This window comes from Eptatretus burgeri, chromosome 3 (genome assembly GCF_056783735.1).
Source record: "Eptatretus burgeri isolate ZD-2024b chromosome 3, Ebu_testis_v1, whole genome shotgun sequence".
In the NCBI taxonomy this organism is placed as follows: domain Eukaryota; kingdom Metazoa; phylum Chordata; class Myxini; order Myxiniformes; family Myxinidae; genus Eptatretus; species Eptatretus burgeri.
Genome location: NC_140963.1, coordinates 129,963,543 through 129,982,385, shown reverse-complemented (window position 1 = coordinate 129,982,385; position 18,843 = coordinate 129,963,543). Strand labels below are relative to the sequence as shown.

The window sequence follows — 18,843 nt, the reverse complement described above, 5'->3', positions numbered from 1 at the left end:
AGCAACCGCTCGATGGACACAAAGTCCGACCAGCGATAGCCAAGGATTCTCCAAGGAGACCTGGTACCAAAGGAATTAAGTCTCTGTCTCAGATCCCTTGTCAGAGTCCAAATCTCATATCCGTAGAGTAAGACTGGAATCACCAAGAACCTGAAGACTCGGGCTTTCGTCCTCCCGCACAGGTACCGGCAGCACCAAACCCCCATGATCCAGTGACTCCATGACTCCCCAGGCATGACCCAGACATCTATTGACCTCTGGCTTTCAGCCAGCAGAGACATGAATATCACTGCCAAGGAAAGTGAATCTCTCCGTGGCCTCAACATCCTCATCACAAACAGACACAGACAGGACAGCAGCATCCAAGATGTCACCGAAAGCCTGGATCTTAGTTTTGACCCAAGAAACCCGTAATCCCAGCGGCTCAGACTCCTCATTCAGCACCTCGAGGGCCCCCAAGAGGATATCGAAAGTCTCTGTAAAGATGACTGCATCATCTGCGAAATCAAAGTCAGAGATCCTGACATTCGAAAATGATGCACCGCAGCTTGATCACTCCGACATCTTCCCCAGAATCGTCCATACAAGTGCTGAAAAGTGTGGGGGCCAGTACACACCCCTGAAGAACTCCAGTAACAACTGGAAATAAGTCAGAGATGGTATCACCACATCTCACAGCACTCTCAGTACCAGAGTAAAGTTCAGACATCAGATTGATCAGTTTTGGTGGCACCCCACGAAGACCAAGAATCCTCCAGAGGACATCCCAATTCACTGAATCGAACGCTTTACAGAGATCAACATAGGCTGCAAGATGCCCCTGCCGAAACTCTCGTCTGTGATCGGTGAGGACACGAAGGGCAAGGATACGGTCAATCATTGACCTCTTTGGTGTAAAGGCTGACTGCTCTGGGCACTGGTGCTCAAGCAGACCGTGGCGAACCCTATTAAGAATTATCCGAGCAAAGACCTTGCCCGGCACTGAGAGCAGCATCACCCCTCGGTAGTTGTTGCAGTCCTGGAGATCACCCTTCCTTTTCCAGAGAGGGACACAACAAGGCCTCTCTTCCAGTCAGTTGGGATGATGCCTGTGTTTGGACCCAAAGGGCAAGGATATGACCTTCTATGGTTACGACCAGAGGAGGTATATCGACATCCGATAGTTAAGGAGGCTGGCTTAAGATTATGGGGTCTTGAGTTCAAGCCCCTGTTGTTCGGTTGAATTAACACCAGGTAGGTTGCCTCAGCCTGTCATTTTTCTGAGGTCGGCAAAATGAGTACTACCTTCCTGGTGACAGGGGCCTACATCAGCAGCACAACTGTGCCCCCAGAAAAATGATGCAGCCAGCAGCCACAGGCTTCATACAAATAAAGAAATAAAAACATGGCTGGCTGGGCTTTTACTTTTATTTAACACACTATTTAGAAATAACAATGTCCTTTTGCATGTAGAACTGCTGGATTGAAGAATACATCACATATAAGGAAACTTTACACATTACATGCAAGAGGCTATGATGGCCTATCATGTCTGTGCTGTATCCATACCCCATTAACTTAATCTATGAGTTTTTTCTAATCTTTTGATTATATTAACTGCATTCTTACCATCTAACACACCATGGAAATGTGATGATGACATTCCTTTGGCATTGACAATGAGAGAATACTGCCATACTGCCACACTGCCAACGATGATCCCGTGGGGAATGGAATCAAACGGAAGACCAAATACTGCATTGGATTCATCAGAAGGAAGCCAGGGAAGTAAAGAGCAAAGATAGAGTCATCAGGAGGAACCTGGATGGGATTCGGGTTTCAACCACTACTCCACTACCCTCATCCAGGCACAGCTAGTGGAACCTTTCAGAAAACTTTCTGCAAGAATTCACATCTCCTGATGCAGATAGATAACGAAAGAGAGAAATAAAGAGTAAAAGAGATAAAAGAAAAGAAAAAGCAACCATTAGAATGAACAAGTAAAAAAAGATATAAAATGTCATTGCCCCCGTTGTTTTAGTAATTTTCCTGTTCAGAGTTTAAGGCCTAGCCCAGATTTATGTACAACTGAAATGGCCACCAGTCTACCAGCCAGCCATCTTTGATCAGATCGCAAAAAAGAAGTTAGGTGCAGGCATATGTCATTGTGTACTGTGCTTTTGCCAAGTTTGAACAAAATCGGACCATGCACGTCTGAGAAATGGCTGTGGAGACACATTTAAGTAACAAAATGGCTGCCAGTCGGCCATCTTGGATGTGATTTCTAAAAAAAAAAGAATGACGTGCATATGTAAGCCATCATTCATTATCTGTGTGGCAAGTTTGAACACGATCGGTTAATGCATGTCCGAGAAATGGTTGAGGACGTGTTTGACATCGGGTTTGCTTGTTTTTACAAATAAAATTGCCGCCGGTCGGCCATCTTTGATCGCATCACGAAACAAAATGATGTACATATGTCCACCATCATATGTTGTCTTTTTGCCAAGTACAAATAAAATTGGTCCATACATATCCGAGATATGGTTGCGGATGCAAGCACGCACGCACACACAAACACACACACACACACACACACACACACACACACACACACACACACACACACACACACACGTGCGCAAAACTCGAGACCAAATCCATAATCCCCCGTTTCGGACTAAGTCCAACGGGGGCGAATAAGGAATCACCACGTGAGACAGCTCAATGACGAGCACACTATCCACTGAGCTATCCGTCAACAAGTGAGCGATCTTACCTTATTAAACTGTAACGTGAACAAAAATATATAAACATCCTTGGCTATTTCTAGATATTTTGCTTGCTGAGTAAAAGTTTTTGAACACTTTTAATTACCTCTAAATTGTTTAGTGTATGGGTCATTGCTTGGCTGGTTTGATTAAGTCCATGAAGGATAATAGTGGAATCCTCATATGCAATGTAATGCTGTATTACTAACCCGTTCTTTAGTACTAAGAGTTCCGCAGAAGCCACTACTCGAAAGTGACCAGCATAAGCCCACGACTGAAATTTTGCGAGGATGACATCATAAGGATGTTTTGGTGGCACCCCACGTGCTGGCATACAATGGCCAACTCTTGTAAAAGACAAGGTGGAATCTTTAATGTCCACAAACAATTTATGCTTGTGGATGAGATACTGGCTCAACATTCCATACAACAGATGACTGTACTCGTTAATCCAATGCATTACCAGCAAAGCACTATCATGACAGTTTATTGTTGGGTTTGGGAAAAGAACCCAGACTGGACATCTTATTCTTTTTATTGTATTTATTTTTCGATATTGCTCAAGTGTGGGATCTATGAAATAAAAGTTGCTGTCCTCAGCCAAATGTGGGTGTGTGGTGTCAGGCTTTGTAGCTACTGCCATCCCCCTTGCAGTGGTGAGTTGGGCAGTCCTGCACTTGATTGCCTGCAGTCTGGAAGTTGCCACACTGACATGAAGGCAATTCCGCTCGTCCCCAAGTGAACAAGACGGCTCAAAAGTGAGCATGCCACTTTGGCACTATTCTTATGAGCTTGTTAGTGCCTTAATGGTTAAGGTAGTTGGCTTAGGACCATAAGATCCTGAATTCAAGCCCATCCATGTCAAAATAACACCAATCAGGTTGACATTACCTGTTGTTTAACACACAGATGTGTGTATAACACAGCCTGCCATCCTTATAATGTCAGCAAAATGAGCACCTCCTTGGTGGAAGTGAGTCAGTCAAGTGTCCTGCATTGGAGTGGTGACCTGTCCAGGTTTGCATATCCCAGCTAATGAAAAGGTCTTAAAAACCCTCTGTGCCTGCAACATGAGGAAAATCATCCATCCATTCTTCTGCCAGCCCCTGCTGCGTTTTATAGAAATTGGATGTTCAATTCCCCCATTAATCTAATTGAGATGCCAATGAAAGGTGTGTAAAGTTGAGGAGAATTAAATGAAAGAACAAGTAGAGGTACATTCAAAGTTCACCGTCCCCATGCCGAATAAATAAATAAATAGATAAATAACATATCCTCCAGCGTGTGACATTTCCGGGGTGCCTTTGGCATCCGGCGATGCCGCTGTGCAGCACATGGAGATAGAATTGGGAGGGAGCGGTGTACAATAATTGATTGATTAGTTGCACAATTAATATCAACTAGTGCATGCCCGTACGTGTGTGGCCATACGTGCGTGGCCGTACATGCAAAAAAAACAAAAAACTTTCAAACCGCGTGCCAGAAACAACAACCACACAGGCCATTCCTTCGCTCTCGTAAACAACTACTGGATTGGGGCATTGTGTTTATCTATAAATGCGCATAAGAAATCAAGAAATTATTAGAATACAGTAAGTCATCACTATCCGGAAGTAGTGCGTGCCCGTACGGAATGTTCACATGCATTCCACGAATTATCGCTTGCATTGAAGTAACAACTGCTGTGATACTTACACACACAGAGTTAATTAAAATCCAAATTAAAATAAAGTTTACCTCCCTGTCCTTGCTTGCCATGACATTCGCTGCCATTGACCATTGCCACTCCTATGCCACGGTGAGGCGACAGGGTAGGATTTGTAGGAGACCTGAAAGTACAGTGTCATTAGGTATTCCATGTTCGAATTGTTTTAGTTTTAAAATAGTTTAAAAAAAATAGTTTGCAAAGCATACCACCAAATTGAGATGTATTTTGTTGGCCAGCAGGTTGAGTTGAGCTGAATTTCTTAACACTTCCAAAGGCCACACCGTTTTGACACATGGAAACAAAAAAAAGTTGTGCACTTAAAAAAAAAAAATTTTCAGAAAAATTTTTCTTCAATAAGTAAATAATAATAAAAATTGTCTACATGTACACACCTTTATCTGGTTAGCACCTCTTCATAAACAACATTGCTGAGGAAACGGCACATCCGGAAGTTAAGTCCTCACTGTCCGGAAGTTCGCATATCGCAGTTACGATTATTCGCAATTTAGTTTTAATGGCCAATTATTCAATTAGCGCCAACGTATTTTTGCCTTTTCGCAATGTCATCGCAAGGAAAAACACAAAGGGAAGAGCAAAAAAAAAAAAAAAAAAAAAAAACGTATGTGCAAAAAACAAACAAACAAACAAAAAAAACAATCACACAGCGGTTCCTTCCCTCTCGTAAACGACGACTGGATTGGGGCATTGTGTTTATCTATAAATGCGCATAAGAAATCGAGAAATTATTAGAATACAGTAAGTCATCACTATCCGAAAGTCCATACGTTGTAACCCGTAATGGGGAACGCGGCTGAGGATCTCTTCCCCAACGGCCACGCCTACGCAGCAACGTGTCCTGTCATTGGTTGGTAAATAAATGGCCATAACTTGGGAAGCACTTGTCCGATTAATATCAAACCTTGAAAAGGCACATCCACAGGACCCCAGCAATATAGCTCACAAGTTTCAATTAGATCGGACCAGTGGTTGTCGAGAAGCAGCAGTCACACACACACACAGACACACACACACACACACACACACACACACACACACACACACACACACACACACATTGCTGGAATTATAGATAGATAGATAGATAGATAGATAAATAATTATCGTAAAAAAAATTAATTTCTTAATCAATTGGCTTATAGCATACCGAAACCACCGCTGTGTCATCCGAATGTGTAACTTTTTGAAAATTAAGTAATTAATTGAAAAAATAAATAATTTTAATTGATTAATAAATAAATCAAAAATACCGTTAATAGCCAAATCACTTGGTCACTGACTGTCCAAATATCAGCTTCCTTGCTCAAAAGGTGCCTGAGATATCGTCCAGATGAGCAAGAAAATAAATAGGTAATTAATAAATCAATTATAATTAAGTAATTAATCAATTAATCGATTGATCAAAAAATAAAAATATTCGTTTTTGCCAAAGCACTTGTTCACTATTGTGCCTAAATTTCAGCTTCCTAGATCAAAGGATGACTGAGATATCGTCCGCACAAACAAACAAACAATAAAACAAGCCGGTAGGCGACATGGGTAGTCACCTACCCAATAGAACCTGATGCGATGGGCCTGTTCGATGGGGAATGACCTGAGGATTAAGCACAAGAAAATTCATGATTCTAGCTTCAAGGGTTAATGCTGCAGATTGTTTTTTCGTTAAATTACCCCCACATTTAGAAGTTTTTCGGCCGTTGCTAGGCAACGGAGGGGTCCATAGCAAAGGTTCTTTCTCACACATAACTAAGACATACCATGAACCTACCATACCAGTTTCATGTATATCTGACTCATAGTCTCTGAGATATAACGAACTTGGTTTCTTTATTGTTTTCGACCAGGGTTCATTCAAAGTCTATCTTCTCCGACAGTTTTCATAGGATTCGGCTGGAAATTTTTGACAATATGGCTGAATGTACTGCCCACAGTCGCTCATGGCCCGATTTTTGATTTTCGAAAAAATAAATTTTTTATGATTTTTCAAAAATTTCAAAGTCCTGTTGCTCGGCAACGGTGGTCTCCATAGCAACGGTTTTGCACACAACTAGGTCATGGTATGAACCTAAACACCAAGTTTCATCGAAATCGCCATTGTATTAACGGAGCACTGGACCGAACAGACAGACATACAGACAAACATATCAATGGAAAAAGTGATAATAAGGGTAGATCAAAAAAAAACAACTTTTTTTTCGACTTTATCGACTACCCAACAAAGAGTAAAAACTGAGTACTCCCTTTCGGCATGCGTCATCAATGGGCACCAAAGACTTTCGGTGCTCGATAAAGACGTCGTGCACAGTCTGGAGATGGAATAGCGAGGGGTGATGTACAATAGTTGTATAATAAGAGCTATGGAGATGCAGCGGGCACGTAATTTTAGCAGTGCCATCTATATGCCATCCTGTGAATCAAAAAATGGACCAGTGCCATTCCATCGCACCATTTACTCTTGTCCTGGGGTCTTCGGAGAGCATGGCCTTTGCATGTTATGTTGTCATGTCCAGCAGTCTGTTAACACCGACCGCTGGACTGATGGACCAAACTGGCTTTTAATCCCTTGAACGGCAAACAATTAATGGCGGCTTCGCGCGCTTGGCAATCACAGGAAGCACATGGGAACCTAAGCTCTGATTTAACGGGGTTTATCCCCGACCACAATAACAGGGGGAAAAATGATCACAACAAAATAGCCGGTTGAGAGGAGAAAAGCGGAAACATGTAATTCACAATAAATAATTATTTACAAAAGAAACAAAGAACTCAAAAAGCGCCACACACAACCAGACTCGAGCACAGACGGACGGACGTCCATGCAGATGGCGTCAAAGCAGCAACGAACCAAATGACGAAGCAGGCGAGCAAGCGACGAAGAACGGACAGGCCACCTGCCCTCAGGCGAGGAAAACTTCCGTCTCTCTGTGCGGAACCTACTTTGCCCTCCCTCTCTCACTGAGGCGACTCCTTCTCTCTGTGCTGAACCTACTTTGTCCTCCCTCTCTCACTGAGGCGACTCCTTCTCTCTGTGCTGAACCTACTTTGTCCTCCCTCTCTCACTGAGGCGACTCCTTCTCTCTGTGCTGAACCTACTTTGTCCTCCCTCTCTCACTGAAGTGACTCCTCCTCTCTGTGCGGAACCTACTTTGCCCTCCCTCTTTCACTGATGCGACTCCTCTCTGTGCTGAACCCACTTTGTCCTCCCTCTCTCACTGAGGCGACTCCTTCTCTCTGTGCTGAACCTACTTTGTCCTCCCTCTCTCACTGAGGCAACTCCTCTCTGTGCTGAACTTACTTTGTCCTCCCTCTCTCACTGAGGCGACTCCTCCTCTCTGTGCGGAACCTACTCTGCCCTCCCTCTCTCACTGAGGTGACTCCTCTCTGTGCGGAACCTACTCTGCCCTCCCTCTCTCACTGAGGTGACTCCTCCTCTCTGTGCGGAACCTACTCTGCCCTCCCTCTCTCACTGAGGTGACTCCTCCTCTCTGTGCGGAACCTACTCTGCCCTCCCTCTCTCACTGAGGTGACTCCTCTCTGTGCGGAACCTACTCTGCCCTCCCTCTCTCACTGAGGTGACTCCTCCTCTCTGTGCGGAACCTACTCTGCCCTCCCTCTCTCACTGAGGTGACTCCTCTCTGTTCGGAACCTACTCTGCCCTACCTCTCTCAATGAGGTGACTCCTCCTCTCTGTGCGGAACCTACTCTGCCCTCCCTCTCTCACTGAGGTGACTCCTCCTCTCTGTGCGGAACCTACTCTGCCCTCCCTCTCTCACTGAGGTGACTCCTCTCTGTTCGGAACCTACTCTGCCCTACCTCTCTCAATGAGGTGACTCCTCCTCTCTGTGCGGAACCTACTCTGCCCTCCCTCTCTCACTGAGGTGACTCCTCTCTGTTCGGAACCTACTCTGCCCTACCTCTCTCACTGAGGAAATTCCTTCTCTCTGTGCTGAACCTACTCTGCCTTCCCTCTCTCACTGAGGCTATTCCTCCTGTCTGCACTGAACCAAGTCTCCACTCCCCCTCTCACTGAGGCGAATGCTTCTCTCTTGGCCATCCATCCCGCACGCCACAAGCCCACCTCTCGTGAGACGATCCAAACTCATCACCTCGAGAAGTGTCAAAACTCTTCTCCCTTTTTGTGACAAGATAAAATAAAAATTGAAACAATTTGTTGGGGGTGTTTTTTGGTTATTTGTCTAACTTGACACCCAAGTCAGGATCAGGTATTGCGTAGTGAAGGTATAAGCTCAACCAGGTGCCCTTCTAGTTTGCGTCTGGTTTTTGTCTGTTACATTCTGATCCATTCAGTGTGCTAGCCTTTCCACCAGCCTCGACTATGAATTAAAAAAAACACACTAAACTCTAAAGGAAGGAGTAGATTGTGAAGCAGAATACCAGGCCAGAGTAAAGGCAGCATGGATAAGGTAGAATGAGGTTAGTGGTGTCATATATGATGGAAGGATTGAGTTTGAGTCAGTTCTGAGGATAAGTTTTTGGAGTGGAGTTCGGGTGAGTTCTGAGTGTTAACTCCTGCCCCCAACCCCACTCCAGTCCCTCCTCATTCCAAATTTCCACCTTTCCCTCCAGAGTGTGTCCTTCTGTATTGATCTTGTCACCCTATGCATCCTCTCCTGCCCCTCATTCCTCCCCACACCCATTGTCTGTCCAAGTATACCTCCAGTCTGGCCTTCAACTCTGCTGTTGGTGTTTCCCCCCTCGGATTTGTCCTGATCCATCCAGTGTACTAATTCCAGCTCTTTCACAAGCCTCGAGTATGTATACAAAAAAAGGGAAGAGGAGTTGCTGGAGAGGACAGAGATGAGAGTGCTTCAGTGGATTCTCAAGAGTCGGTGGTTCACACCCTGAGAGCGGCGGAGGAATGAGGAGATACCCAAGAGAGCTGGAGGTGCATATACGACAGAAAAGATTGCAGAGGCTAGGTTTGGGCGCATGATGAGAATAAAAGATGAAGAACCAATCAAGAAAGTATGGAATGAGCCGATTAGAGAGAAAACATGAAGAGGAAGACAGAGATTGTGGCGGAGGGATGCAGTGGATGCAGAATAAGGGTTTGAGAAAAGAAAATAGGATGGAGAAATGAGAAGGTGATTCCAAGTCACCAACCCATAACTTGTTGGGATTAAGACTTACAAAAGAAGAGGAACGTTGAACCGTTCCTTTTTTTTTTGAACTGAAGGTGAATGGAGATTGTTTTCACCCCTGTCTGTCTGTCTGTTTGTTTATAGGATATCTCAAAAAGTTGTGCAAGGATTCGGACAGAGTTTGGTGGAAAGCTTGGGTATGTGATACAGATTACATAATTCGATTTTGGTGAAGATCCGAATCCGGATCTGGATCCGAGAATATTTTTAGTGATTTTTCACCATTGAGAGATAGGGCTAAAACGATAAATAGCACGAAATCTCAAAACGGTGTGCACGGATTCGGACGACATTTGGTGGACGAGTTGGTTCGGTGACAAGAACAAGCCGATTCAATTTTAGTTCAGGTCCGAATCCAGATCTAGCCTATCAGTGGGATACAAAACGTAAACTAATCAGTGTAGTGGAGGGATGCACTCCACCGAATACCCTTCCAGTTTTAGATTCGACTTTGCTAGCCGTATAAAACGAAAGCAGACAGCTAATTGAAAGATCACCAAACAAGCTTTCCTACAACCTTCAATGAGACTTTTTTAATGTATTAAAAGCTATTTTGGTTGGTATAGTATATTTCAATAATTAATGCCTTTTACCTGTACCATAGTCTACTCTTTACGGAGCATTGGTGGTACCGAAGCAGTTTCTTAGAAAGGGTTATACATAAGTGGGTGGTTTGCCATTGCCTTCCCATTGTTGTTTGTCCATGCTCTGTTCTTTTAAATGCTGAGCATCAAGGAAGGAAGCAGCTCGTACCATTTTTAAAGTCTTGGGTATGACTTTCGGCCAGGGTGTGAACCATCGACCTTCCTCTCAAACTGAAAGCACTCTCTCACTCCATTAAGCAACACCACCAAGTCTGAGAAGCAACCATATATTCGGGAAAAAAACAATATCCTTGACTTTTAAGTAACATATTATGACCATAAACTATAATATCCTGCTTTAGTGATGATCATAACTGAAGACCTGATTGTAAGGGGCGTCGGAATCCTTCGAGTGCTGAGCTCGATGGTTATAAACCTGCCTGAGTGTCTGTAGTGTGTGCTCAGCCGGGAAGTCTGACCCACAAAAGCTTCCCCTGCAATCTCTCAGCACCTTATTTTCTAATCAGGCAAGAGCGGAAGAGCAAAGATGCTGATGCTAGTTTAAAAGACTTGCATTTTCTCACGTGAGTTCCAAAAGTGAAACTCAACTCGACCTCCAGTCATTGAGAATTATGAGCTCTGATTATTTATTATTATTATTTATTATTATTATATTATTTATTATTATAATAATTATGAGCTCTGTAAAAAACACAAATTCAATTGGCACCTTTTTTTGAGAAAGGTAGAGCATGAGGTCACAACTTCTAAAATTGCTACGACTTTAATGGCTCCAATTAATCCCACTTTCTTGTGGGGTGGGCAGGTATCATACAACGTGTACACTTGGCCCAATTATTTCATGAACTACAGCATAATTTTGCCTTGGATTTAATCATGTCTCTACCCATCTTCCTTTCTCTCTCTACCCTCTTCCTGGTACTTTCCATTGATCCATCAGCTTCACTCTGCATTTATCGTTACAAATTCACCATACACCTCCACGATTTTATTTCAACCTTTCCTTTTCTGAATCTTACACAATCCTTATTGTAAAAAATAATAATAACAATAAATAAATTCACTTTTATCGAAACACCTCCAGTAACCACGTGATCTGTTTCCACCCTCTGCATTTACCGATCCAAATTCACCAGTCACCTCACGGTCTTTTCTTCAACCTTTCCTTGACCTCATCTTATGCAATCTCCATCAAAAAATGACAAGCTCAAATGAGCTAAGATCCTCGTCCTCTTAATGATGACGTCATAAAAACGAATATGCCGTCATTGTGATGTATCAGGTTTGTGATAAATTATCTGTACTAATGCCTGGCTTGATTCCCGCAAACAAAATTCAAACAGCTTGCCCAGTTTTGGAGATAATGGTATAGGTGATTCTCATTAGTGGCGATATGATGACATCAACTTTTTTTCTAGGAAGAATTTCCAAAATCTGAGATGGTTCCTGCCTGCAGGTGGGCTTTCTGCATATACATGACAAGTTTCACGAAGATCCGATGAAAACTCTGGGTTGTGAAACAAAAAATGTCAAAAAATAGGAATGACATCATAAAAATTATGACGTCATAGTGATGTATCATATGTGCGGTAATTCATCTCTGCTAATGCCCTGTTCGATTCCCGCAAACAGAATTCAAAAAGCTTGCCTAGTTTCGGAGATAATTTTTTAGGCGATTTCCATTACCGGCGATATTATGACGTCAACTTTTTTTCGAGGAAGAATTTCCAAAATCGGAGATGGTTACTGCCTGCGCATGGGCTTTCTGCATATACATGGCAAGTTTCACGAAGGTCCGATGAAAACTCTGGATTGTGAAACAAAAAATGTCAAAAAATAGGAATGACGTCATAAAAATTGATATGACGTCATAGTGATGTATCATATGTGCGGTAATTCATCTCTGCTAATGCCCTGTTCGATTCCCGCAAACAGAATTCAAAGAGCTTGCCTAGTTTCGGAGATAATTTTTTTGGCGATTTCCATTCGCGGAGATATTTTGACGTCATAACTTTTTTTCTAGGAGGAATTTTCAAAATCGGAGATTGTTACTGTCTGCGCAGGGTATTTTTACATATATACGCCAAGTTTCAGGAAGTTTCGATGAAAACTGTAGGCTGTGAAACAAAAAAGTCCACAAGAAGAAGATGAAGAACAACAACGTGAGTAAGACTTAGAGATCCTCCACGAGGATCTAAAAACGATCTCTTATAATGCTTCATCTTCCTCTTTCACACGTGTGGTTCTCATTACTGTATCATAATTCATTACTCTTCTTTTATTTCAACAGACTGCTCTCAATTCGACCTTTCCTTCATACCTTGTCGAAAAAGTCCAACTGTTACAGCATTTCTTCTCTCCATTCTCTGAATTTGCCTTTATTGCATCCATCAAGAAATGTCTTTAATGGCATTTCTGAACTAAAAAATTTTAACCCAGTTTACTATGAATGCTCGCTTTCCTTCATTTGTCATTTTTTCTAATTTCAGTGCCAACTCACCATTCTCACCCCCCCCCCCTCTCAAAGCAACCATCACACTCTTCTCCCTCCAAGCTTCCTTCTCAGCTTTTTCAAGAATTCCCCCGTCATCTTTGTTCCTCAACTCTCCCCACTCCCCCTTCTACCACCATTCACCCTCCTCACTCACCCTTCTCAAACTTCCCCCCCCCTCATCCACAAAGCTGCCTCTTTCCCCTGCCCTCTGTCCTCCATCTCATCATTCTGCCTCCTCAAATCCTCAACTGCCTTTTGCCCCCTCTCTTATTACTCCCCACTGTACCTCAACCCAGCACCACAGAGCCTTTTCTCCTCCTCAACCGACTCCCTCCCCAAGCTCTTCTGCAATCCTCCACACTCTTTTAACAACTCTCCTTACTCCCCCCCTCCTCCCTTGTCTTGTCCAATCCTCCCCCTCCACTCCCCTCTCCTGCACCCAAAGCCTCCTCTCCTCCCTCTTCATCAACAGTGTGGACCTCAAATAACTGTGGCCTTAGCTCAAACCTTACAGATCTTTCCATTCAGGTTGCTACTAACAAGCCAGACATAATCTGCCTCAAGACGTGTCTGACTCCCTCGTATCTCTCCCTGGTTACTCCCTCCTCCAGTATGACAGACCTGAGCCTCGTCCTGGTGGAGGAGTTGCTCTCTTCATCAAAGACTCTATTCACTCCCCCACACCCCCAGGAATACCTCTGGGTTCGGCTTCCCCTCCACTCCCACCTCATGCTTATATGTGTACTGTACCGTCCACCAAACAGTGATGAGTCTATTTACACCTCACTATCCGAAACATGGACCAACTTGTATTCTCTCATCCAAACTCTCTCTTCCTCATATGTGATGACTTCAATTGTCATCTTTCCAGTTGGCTAAATGTGGGTTATTCTCTCACCCGTTAGGGCACTTCAGCAAAAGACTTCTGCGACTCACTGGGACTGACTCAATCGGTTAAATTCCCGACCCAGATCTCAACCAATTGTACACTATCTCTTCTGGATCTGATTTTGACAAATTTCCCTGACAATATCTGCTGCTCTTTCTCTGCTCCAATTGGTTCTTCTGGCCACGTGCTTGTCAGAGTAAACATCTCTCTGGCTGTTATTGGAGAACCACCTCAGCACCGTCGAGTCTGGCATTTTATTCAGGTTGACTGGCAGGGTCTCCAAGCAGCCATCAAACTTCAAGACTGGTCTCCCATCACTACTTTCTCCAAAATCAACTCATCCTGGGAATTCTTTCAAAGAAACTTGCTCTCTCTCAGCACAGATTTATCCCCTCTCATCTTCAGTTGTCTTACCCTTCCTCCCACCCATGGTTCAGTGAAGCTTGTGGCAAGGCAGTTGTCCTGAAACAACTTGCCTTTGCTTCATGGAAAGCAAATCCAACTGAGGATAATCTCAGTTCCTTACATAAAGCTCAGAACAAGTGTGTATCTACACTCAGGAGAGCCAGAAAACAACATTTTTCTAATCTGAAGTCTGAACTCTCAAAGCTCTCTCCCTCCTCCAAATCCTGGTGGCATCTAATCAAATATGTTTCTGGTGGAAGTTCCCCCTCCATCCCCTCCCTTACCTCAAATTGTAAGGTTTCTGTACCCACCTTACCCAGTCACACCCAACTGTCCCGAGACTTTATTTTCTGACAAAGTGGAGAGTTTGCTGTCAAATCTCAACTCAGATTACACTGAACAACAAAAATTTTTTACTGGAGATGTGTAAAGTTATTTAGACTAATTTGGGTATGCTGATTTCAAAAATCATAACCGTTTTGCTGTATCACGTCAGGATTTTCAGTAACAGAAATATTCCCGTTGCCTAGAAGTCAGGATTTCAATGAAATTTACAAAAATTCATTTATTCATTTATTTCATCATGAATGCTTCAAAATTATAGAAATTACAGAAAATCTCCACTAGAATGTAATTAAAAATGCTTTAGGCATTTGGCTTTGCGTTTGTGCTGCTCTGTGTCAGTTTCACGATGCAGGAACCAGCAGAAATCGCCCATCATGTTCGGGTTGTGCCGCCCTTGGTAACGCGTCTCCATGAGTGAAATCTCTTGGTGGAATCGCTCGCCGTGCTCGTCCGAGACTGCTCCCAAGTTGTCAGGGAAGAAGTTCAGGTGCTGGTGTAGGAAATGGATTTTCAGGGACATCCTGGAGCCAAGTTTCCTGAAGGACTCCAGCAGCTGCTGCACTATTTCTTCATCGTTGTCCGCGCGCTCGTTCCCCAAGAAGTTGTCCGTCACAGCTTTGAAGCTCCTCCACGCTGCCAGCTCTTTGGGGTTTCGAGTTGTCGGAAAAGTTTCGTCCTTCATAATCTGTCGGATTTGCGGTCCAACAAAGACACCAGCCTTGATCTTGGCCTCCGACAAGGTGTTGCCAAACTTTTCCTTGAGGTATAAAAACCCACGCCCATTCAGATCCATTGCCCGTACAAAACTTTTCATCAAGCCGAGCTTTATGTGGAGTGGTGGAAGGAAAACCTTGGCTGGGTCGACAAGGGCGACATGCTTCACGTTGTGTCGACCAGGTACATGCTCTTTTCGCTCTTCCCAATCTTTCTTCGTCCAGTGATTCTTGTCGTCTCTGCTATCCCAGAGACAAAGGAAGCACATGTATTTCGTGTAGCCTGACAACAGCGCCACCACTTTCAAGTCTCCGCAGATGTGCCAGTTGAAGTCATTGTACTTGATGGAATCAAGCAGCTGCCGCATAGTCTCATAGGTCTCTGTCATGCCGAACGCGTGAGCCAGTGGGACTGATGGTTTCTCGTTGCCATTGTGGAGCAAAACAGCCTTCAAGCTGTTCTTCCCCGAGTCGATGAAGAGGCGCCAGTCTGCAGGATCGTGATCACACCCAAGTTCTTTCAACAGACCGTTGATGTCACTGCAGAATGTCATCGTGTCTTCCATCTCAAAGAACTCAGCCATGTCTCTGTGACGTGCTCTGAACAAGGATATCTTGGTGTTAGGTTCAAGTAGATTCCACTGCTGCAGCCTTGATCCAAGCAGCTCTGCCTTCGCCTTTGACAGCGAGAGATCTCTTACAAGATCATTTAAGTCTCCCTGGTTCAGAAGGTGTGATTCTTGAGTGTCGGGTTCAAAAGGTTCATCATCACCATCCTCTTCACCACTGCTTACAGCTATGTTCTGATCAGCTGGAGGTGTTGGAACGGGGTTCTCGTCATCATGAGGCACAGGTTTACGAGCAGAGACGCAGTCAGCGTACTTGATGTGACCTTTATTCTTCTTGTTGAAGCCGGCGATGCTTGTGCAGCAGAAATAACAATCATCATGATGATTCTGCGGCTCACGCCATATCATGGGCACCGCAAATGGCATGCTCGCGCGCTTGCCCACCAACCACTGAGTCAAGGTTGTGTGACAGCTTGTGCAGCAGATGTGTGGTGCCCAGCTCTGTTCTTGGTCCCCCACCTTACACCCGAAGTAGTGAAAGTAGGCGGCCTTCATTTTCACTGCTGGAGATATACTTCGCTGTTGATCTTTTTTGGTATACCGACCACAGACATAAAAGAAGTTGTCAGGATGATTGGTACAGGAACGCCTACTCATCTTTATCTGAAAGAAAGAAATATAACACAAGTTAACAACAATTGTACGAAATAGACATGTCAAATACATATGTAAATTTCATTGAAATCCTGACTTCTAGGCAATGGGAATATTTCTGTTCCTGAAAATCCCGACGTGATACAGCAAAACGGTTATGATTTTTGAAATCAGCGTACCCAAATTAGTCTTAATCACTTTACACATCTCCAGTAAAAAAAAAATTTTTGAAATTTGTTGTTCAGTGTTATGCAACCGGTCCAGACGGCATCAGCCCACATGTCCTCAAAACCTGCTCCTCTGCTCTTGCTCAACCAGTCTCTGTTTTATTCACCCTCTCATTTGCTCAAGGTCATCTGCCATCTGCTTGGAAATCAGCAAGCATTACTGCCCTGCATAAAAAGCTGCAAAAAAAGATCCCTGCAACTCCAGACCAATCAGCCTTCTCCCAATAAGCAAGTTTATTAATTCCAACATCGCTTCAGACATTAAATCCTTCCTCTTCTCCAATGGCTTGATTTCCGATCATCAATTTGATTTCAGACCAGGTCACTCGACCCTGAAATATGCTGCTTCTCCTCTCCCAACAATGGATGGAGGTCCTCAATGCCAGACAGGAAATCCGAGCCGTATCCCTGGACATATCACGTGCTTTTGACATGGTCTGGCACCCTGCCCTGCTCACCAAACTCTCTTCCTGTGGTATCCAAGTCCATCTCCACTCATGGCTCGCAGACTTCCTCTCCTGTAGCAGTCAACGTGGACCCTAAACGGAGTTCTTTCATCCCCTCTTCCTGTCCAGGTTGGAGTTCCTCAAGGTAGCGTTCTGGGCCCTGTTCTTTTTCTGGTTTTCAGCAATGATCTCTCCGACTCTCTGGAAAATCCTCTATATCTCTTTGCTGATGACTCCACCCTCTGCTGAACCATCTGTCATCCCTCAGACCGGCAAGCCGCAGCTTCTTCGCTCACTGCAGATCAGGATACAATCACAAACTGGTCCAACACATGGAACATGTCTTTCTATTCTGACAAATCTCACACTCACGATGTCTCTCCAAAAGGACCGTTGAGAAAACCCCCCATCTACTTTCTCAATAATCCTCTGGAATAAGTCCTTTTATTCAAGCTTCTGGGTCTCACGATCTGCCATGATCTTTCCAGGGAAAGCCACATTTCCAACCTGGCCTCTAAAGGCAGTCGTCGACTGGGAATCCTCTGTCGTGCAAAGTCCTTCCTCAGCCCACCTGAGCTCCTGACCATATACAAAGCTTTCGTCCACAGCCTGATGGAGTACTGCTCTCCCCTCTGAGCTGGTGCTCCTGCCTCTCACCTTTCTTGGCTTCACGCTGTGGAAACTAAGGCATTTTGGATCATTGGTATCTCCCACGATGAAGCTGAGTCATTGGGCCTCTCACTCTCTCACCGCAGACAGGTCAGAAGTCGTTCTGTCTTCTACTGTCTCCTCTCTGGTCTTGCTCCCCCCCCCCCGCCTGCTATGTCTGTGATTTGTCCCCACCATATTTCTGCAGGGTGCTTAAGGTCTGCCAACAATCCCCTTCTGATAAAACTACCAAAATCACGAATCACTGCTCACCTTCACTCTTTCATTCCTCTTTTTTCCCACCTTTGGAATAAACTCCCACACTCTGTCAATCCCATTCTTCCCTCCAGGCCTTCAAAACAGCTGTTCACCATCACCTCTTATCTTCCCCCATCCATAACCTTGATCTTTTCTACCCTCGTTAATCTACCCCAAAGCCACCTCCTTCAAATTCCCTGCTTTCCTTCCTGAAAGTCCCTGTAATGTCCATCTTGTATGTCCTATGTTCGCTACCCCATCCCTCTCCCTTCCACAGATCTAATGTCTTTGTTCCCCACTGTTTTGTCCTTCCCTCTCCCACTCCTCTTGTCTCATGCCCCCTTGCTGTGCATTGTGTGTTAGCTCTCATATGAGCCTCGACAATGTGTAATATATATATATATATATATATATATATATATATATATATATATATATATATTAAAATGTGTAAATGTGCTTGAGATCTGGTTTATCGGTGGATTTCCAGTACGAGAATTCCCGAAAGAAGGACAAGTGGGTTGGCCGGTGGGGGTGAAAAAAGATAATTGACTCGGAATCCAAATGTCGGACATCTTTTCTTCCACGGTAAATTGGTGACCCGACATTATCCATATGGACCTTGCCAAGCCAGGCTTTCCTTATTAACCATTTCATTGGAGTGCTTGCTTGAGTGCTTAAGCCATATGGCGAGTGTCCTACAGTCGATCGCGGTATTCTGCATGCAGTTTGTATCCCGATCGGGAAGTACAGTCGGCAGTTGCTTGCTGCAAGGTAGAGGTATGTAGATACCACACACGAACGTGATACAAATGGATAGATTTGGATTTGTAAAGGGATTATCCATGTGTGTGTGTGCATACCTGCATGCTTGGTTACGTGGGTGCAATGCGTGGGATTCGCGAATTGAACTCGCACCCGAGCCCATGCGTGCCGTGGTGAAGGTGATGCC

At 44.3% G+C, this 18,843-nt stretch overlaps 1 protein-coding gene across 3 annotated transcripts in view; it reads right to left on the bottom strand.

Moving 5' to 3' along the window:
* The window catches only part of LOC147030968 (macrophage mannose receptor 1-like), a 355,425-nt gene that overhangs the window by 296,650 nt on the left and 39,932 nt on the right, over window positions 1–18,843 (bottom strand). For 2 of the 3 annotated variants that reach the window (XM_085875590.1, XM_085875593.1), the window contains exons 2-3: window positions 4,665–4,723; window positions 4,488–4,579 (exon numbers count right to left, since the gene is read on the bottom strand). In XM_085875590.1, the coding sequence (XP_085731716.1) occupies window positions 4,488–4,530 (43 nt within the window). In that variant the 5' untranslated portion in view covers window positions 4,531–4,579; window positions 4,665–4,723. The remainder of the gene's footprint in view (window positions 1–4,487; window positions 4,580–4,664; window positions 4,724–18,843) is intronic. The other variant, XM_085875591.1, reaches the window with a different exon arrangement.